This window comes from Callithrix jacchus, chromosome 10 (assembly GCF_049354715.1).
Source record: "Callithrix jacchus isolate 240 chromosome 10, calJac240_pri, whole genome shotgun sequence".
Taxonomy (NCBI): Eukaryota; Metazoa; Chordata; class Mammalia; order Primates; family Cebidae; genus Callithrix; species Callithrix jacchus.
In genome coordinates, this window is record NC_133511.1 from 73,289,078 (window position 1) to 73,295,077 (window position 6,000).

The following is a 6,000-nucleotide window of genomic DNA, read 5'->3' on the forward strand; positions in this document are numbered from 1 at the left end:
AAGTTTCTTTTCAAGAGGCTTTTCTTGCAAGACTGCTGGTAGCAATGATACTATTGTGCTACCAGAGGTATCGAAACTCCTTTATCCTGTCATCTTGCAGGCTTGGTCCAGGCTTGCAAGCATTATAGAACCTTAGTGACACTATCCAGAAGAGGAAAAGATTCAGAGTCCAGAAAACTCACCCAACTGAAAGGCTGCACCTTAAAAGGGGAGAGACCAGTAGGCTGCTTCACCATATTTCCAGAGGCTGACCTTGATTCTGGCTAATTGCACACACAAGGAAATTCACCAAATGAGCAAAGCCCAGCTATGGAGTTCAGGTCGGAGCTGTGCTATGTCTTGGCCATTGGCAACATTGCCTCTGCTATTGGTATCCCTGGGTATGGGGACTGGTAAAAAGTTAGCTGAGGTTGCAGCCTAGCCCTCTATGCAGGCTTTAAACAGGCCATAAGAAACCAGATACAGAGGTGGTCCCTAAGGCTAGGTACTTTGGGAGAGCTAAATCCAAAGCATTCTGAAGGGACTGTTTAAATGGAGAGGGAAAACTAGATCATAACATGGAAAAATGAGGTCGTGAACAGAACTGAGGGGGCAAACTAGATACACATGCATGTCAGTAGTGGGGGGTATCCAGAGAAATGGGATAAGCAGCTAACAAGCCATAAGTGGGATATGGCACCTGCTGCATGCTAATAGTTTGGACTAGGGTTCTTAAAGGCAGCTCATCTGGCTAGATTTACAGTATCTAGAAAGCCAAGGCAGATAAAGTACTTTTAATACATCAGAAGTGTGGACTGGACCTACAGAGGGAATTGACATAATTGCTAAAGCTTGGACTTTGAAATTAGAAGTCTTGGGTTTAAATCTCAGCTCTGACACTTAGTCACAGTGTGGCTGTGTGCAAATTAGTCTCTCTATAACTCTGCATCCTCCATTAAAGAACCTCAAGAGGTCTTTTAAGAACTTGTGAAGTCCATATCCCAGTGCCAGGCATATAATTGGTACCCAAAAATGAAGGAATATTGGATGATACCATCACAACTAATTTCAGACCACATTCACTGGTGACACTGAGCCTGTTAACAATTTGCTTTCTCTGGTGAGAAAGGACTCAGAAATTGGCAAACTGATATGGGTATGGGTTTTATAGTTGAAAGAGTGGCTAGGGAACCAAGAGACTGATATAGGTGACCACTTAGAAAGTAAAGCTATTTCAGAGGGTGCTCCAGAGTAGCAGCTGATCTGGCAAACTAATATTTAAACCACAATATTCATGCTTTCTTTCTAAGGCAGAAAAAAATACTCCTTTCCCAGAGATGTGTGTGTGTGCCTACATACATGCACATACTTCAAAGCCACAGGTCACAATCAAACATGGTTTCCCTTTGCAGGGAACACACTGACTTTCAATATTTTCCTTCAGTTATAGCCTCATATGTGAACTTTTGATCTCTGAAATGAAGTTCATAAATTTCAGTATCAGAATGGCTGCTACTCTTTCATAGTTTACATGTAAATTTTGTTATTCCTATATCCCTAGAAGTCACTTCAGTTTTTTCTCTCTATGGCCACAGTATTACTACCTTTAATCTGTGCTGGAAGGTGCCCTGAGTTTAAATTAAGTTGAATGCTGGGCTGAGTGTGAAACACAAGAGATCCTGCTAGTCTAAGTCTAGGGCTTCCTTAAGAGAGGCCCTCCGCCGGGCACGGTGGCTCACGCCTGTAATCCCAGCACTTTGGGAGGCCGAGGCGGGTGGATCACGAGGTCAAGAGATCGAGACCATCCTGGTCAACATAGTGAAACCCCGTCTCTAATAAAAATACAAAAAATTAGCTGGGCACGGTGGCACGTGCCTGTAATCCCAGCTACTCAGGAGGCTGAGGCAGGAGAATTGCCTGAACCCAGGAGGCAGAGGGTGTGGTGAGCCAAGATCACGCCATTGCACTCCAGCCTGGTAACAAGAGCAAAACTCGGTCTCAAAAAAAAAAAAAAAAAAAAAAAAAAGAGGCCCTCTTTCACATCTTGGAAACAAGGATTGCTGTTGCACCACTCAGACCTCCTCTTTCCATCCCAGCTGTATTAGTCCATTTTCATGCTGCTGACAAAGACATACCTGAGGGGGAAGAAAAAGAGGTTTAATTACTTACAGTTCCACATGGTCAGGGAGTCCTCAGAATCATGGCGGGAGGCAAAAAGCACTTCTTACAGGGCAGCAGCAAGAGAAAATGAGGAAGAAGTGAAAGCGGAAACCCCTGATAAACCAACAGATCTCGTGAGACTCACCCGCTATCATAAGAATAGCATGGGAAATTCCAGCCCCCATGACTTGATTACCTCTCCTTGGGTCCTGCCCACAACTCATGGGAATTCTGGGAGATACAATTCAAGTTAAGATTTGGGTTGGGGCACAACCAAATCATATCACCAGTCTTACCTCCTATCATTTCACTCCTCACACTACAGTCCAGTGACACCAAATTGTGATGATTCCTTCAATTCACCTTGCCCTTTACTGCATTTCTGTCTTTGCACAGTCTCTTTCCTCTACCCCAAGTGACCTTCCTTCCTTCTTTTCAGAGGGATTCCTTGTAAGCCTAAATGGCCTAGCTCAAGACTCATTCTTCAGAGTGTTCTCCATAGACCTCCTCAATCCTTTTGAAGTTACTGTCTCTTCTCTTGGCTCCTGCAGTATTCTATGTACACCTATATTATTCAGCTTCTAACATTGTAATTTCTCCCCCTGTGAGCCCTCTGAAAGCAGGGTGAGTGTCCTACTTACGGCCCTTGTATCCCCAGCATCTATTATCATGCCTGCCACTTGTTTGGTGCACGTTAAAAATGTATGAATGAGGTGGGCAACATGCCTGTAATCCCAGCACTTTGGAAGGCCAAGGAGGGTAGATCACAAGATCAGGAGTTTGAGACCATCCTGGCATCATGGTGAAACCCTGTCTATATGAAAAATACAAAAATTAGCCGGGCATGATGGTGGGTGCCTGTAGTCCCAGCTACTCTGGAGACTGAGGCAGGAGAATTGCTTGAACCCGGGAAGCAGAGGTTGCAGTGAGCTCACATCATGCCACTGCATTCCAGCCTGGGTGACAGAGCAAGATTCTAGCTCAAAAACAAATAAATATATATATATATGAATGAATGAAAGCCAAATTATTCTTTTTGTTTTTTCTTCCTGCAGAAACGATGATCATGGGTAAGAGGACTGCTTGCACCAAGGACACAATAGTGCAACCATCTTACAAAGATCTTAAGTAACTTTTTCCATCCAGCAACACCCAGACGACTTCAGTGACCAAATGCTCAGCTGTAACCACAGCAATAACTGGCCTTCTTTCCAGACTGGGTTTGGTGAACTTGAATGGTCCAGCCACCTTCTGCAGGTGACCCAAGGTGATGTGCTGACAGGGAAGCATGTCTCCCATGGCCAAGAACCAAGATTGGACTATGAATGAAAACAAATGATAGATATAGTGACAGTACCAAAAGTACCAGGACTCAGTGTTTCATATGAAGCCCTTTGTGATGAGGACATAGAATCTGCCCTGGAATTGTTATTCTAACATGATATTATTTTCTAGAATGCCCTGGAAGGAAAGACTATTTAAAAATATATCCAGGTGCTAAATAGGCAGCAGATCTCAATTCACACATGACTACCTTTGAGCTAATGACTGTCTCCAGAAAATAACTTTGCCCCAGTAAGTGCTCCAGATTTGCAAGGAATAGCCTCAGGAGAATGACAGGACAAACAGGCTGTTCCCTGGAAGAAATCTAGTGGCAAGGAGGGCTAGTTCACAGCAAACTCACTGCCTCCTCCCATGCACATGGTAGAGAGTACCAGTATCAATATGGCCCTGTTTTCTGCTAAAACCGTATTTTGAGGAATCAGAGACCCTCAACACTATTCCCTCGGTAGCCAGCAGCCACTTCCTTTCAACTGGGGGTATTATTAGAATGAAAAGTAATTGTTATCCCAGTTAGAAGGGCATACATCTCCGTGGTATGAGCATGTGGAATATCCTTTCTTAGGCACGTTTGTCCACTGAGTTAGCAGCCTCAGAAACTGGTGTAGCAATAGGTGAGATGAGATCACAGAGAGAGAACACAGCCATCCCCTAGAGAAAGGCACAGCTTTTGGGCTTCTTCGGCCTGAGTGCCTTCTGGGGTATTTCCATATGCAACAACCCAGTCATAGCCTTGGGCAACAACACACAGAAGTTTCCTTCTCACTTCAAACACATATATCACTTTCACAGCCCTTGGGGATGGAAATACCTACAAGAGTGAAGGTCAAGGGCTCTCCCTGGGCATCTCATTCATTACTCAGCTTCCTTCCTGACCAAGTCTGCCAACCAGTGGCCAGCTATGCGCTTCATCCTCATTGCTTCTGCCTCCATTTAAATAAAACCAAAGGCCTCAACATATCCCAGGAGGACTAGGGGCTGTTACCTAATGGTCCTCTATGTCCCATTATAGGTGCAAGGCACCCCATCCACACATTTGCACCACTATCCCAAGATAATATTTTCCTTTTCACACAATCTCTTTGCAGCAGAATCCAGATCTGGATTGCAGTTTACTTTCCTGGAAAGCTCATTATCTTTGTTTCAATTAACATTTCAGGATGGAACTAACTGGGTGGAAGAAGGATGATTGCATATCTTTAGAAAGTTCTCATTGCCCCAGCTGCCTAGTACTGTAGAATAACCTCTACCCTGATGGCAGATCTAAAAAGGCTGTAGGCCTTTGGTTGTAGGAAGCAGTGTCATGACATTCAAGCTTCACTTCTTAGATTGGCTTCCAACCACTGGAATTTAAAGAGAATCCAAGGTTCTGCCTATGTATGATGGCATAAGGAAAATTCAACTTCCTCTGCTCAAGGTTCCTTTCTGCTCATCCCTCATTCAGACATCCTCCATCATACCAGTGTTTAGAACCAAAGCATGAAGGGCTAGTGCCACCAGGATAGTTAGCAGAAATATTGTCTGTAGATCCAGGCTGTGATTAGCCCAAAAGAATGGTCCCAGAGAAATCAGACTGGCTCCAGTAGATATCAGGCAGCCATCCAAATAAATTCTGACGTGTCCTTGGCAAAGAGAGCCTGGGTTAGAGATCCTGAGGCAGCTGTGCCTACTGTTCCCCACCTCAGGAGCTTCCTGCCCAGAATGCCAGCAGCCTTGGGATACTAATAAGGATGCGACTGGCTTGTTAGTATAAAACAGAAGGTGGCTTTATAGGGGCAAGAAGGCAAAGAGGACTGTCCGCCTGGCAGGCAGGTAGGTTTGGGTCTGGAAAGCTTTGCCTAGCCAGTACAGCTGTGGCCAGAGGCTGGTTGTAAATTTGAACTCCCTCAGCCCATTTGCAGCTCTGCATCTGTTATCTTGCATTTTGTTTGGTTCCCCTTTAGTTTCCTAGTAAATGTTCCTTTTGAAAAACTCCAGCCTTGTCTCATTTAACTTGGGGGAAGGGGATTCTACAATGTCTTTTCTTGGATAAAGAAGGAAATTAAAATACCATGAAAAAATGGACATGACGGTAGAAAGGAAACATCGTGATGAGACCTCAAAAAGAGCTTATGCCAAGAGAGAGGGAGAGGCCAGGTGTCCCCCCACCCAACCGGCACTGATTCTCAGTCCCTTCCTCTTACTTCCACTGACTTCAAGTAGATCTGCCCTTGATGTGTGTTGCTGCCAAGGCACCTTCCTAGCCAGCGAATTGGAAACATGCAGCAGGCAGTATGATGTCCAGGAAGTACACTGGTACATGACAGGAGATAGGATCGGGGTGGGAGGGGAGAGGTTTCTACAATGTGGATGTTCTCAAAATTATCCAACAATCATGACTCTAAATGGTATGATTTACGGCTGGGTGCAGTGACTCACACATATAATCTCAGCACTTTGGGAGGTCAAGGCAGGAGGATCACTTAATACCAAGAGTTCAAGATCGGTCTGGCAACATGGAGAGACCCCCATCTAATTTTA

At 44.7% G+C, this 6,000-nt stretch overlaps 1 protein-coding gene across 4 annotated transcripts in view; it reads left to right on the plus strand.

Annotated features, from left to right (window-relative positions):
• Nucleotides 1–5,451, plus strand: part of SYT9 (synaptotagmin 9) — a 256,658-nt gene extending 251,207 nt beyond the window's left edge. For all 4 annotated transcript variants that reach the window (XR_004731282.3, XR_008475172.2, XR_008475173.2 and 1 more), the window contains one exon: nucleotides 3,195–5,451. Coding sequence is in view for 1 of the 4 variants with exons in the window: in XM_009007611.5 (XP_009005859.2) it covers nucleotides 3,195–3,203 (9 nt within the window). In the remaining 3 variants the exon portion in view is untranslated. The remainder of the gene's footprint in view (nucleotides 1–3,194) is intronic.
• Nucleotides 5,452–6,000: the final 549 nt, after the last annotated feature.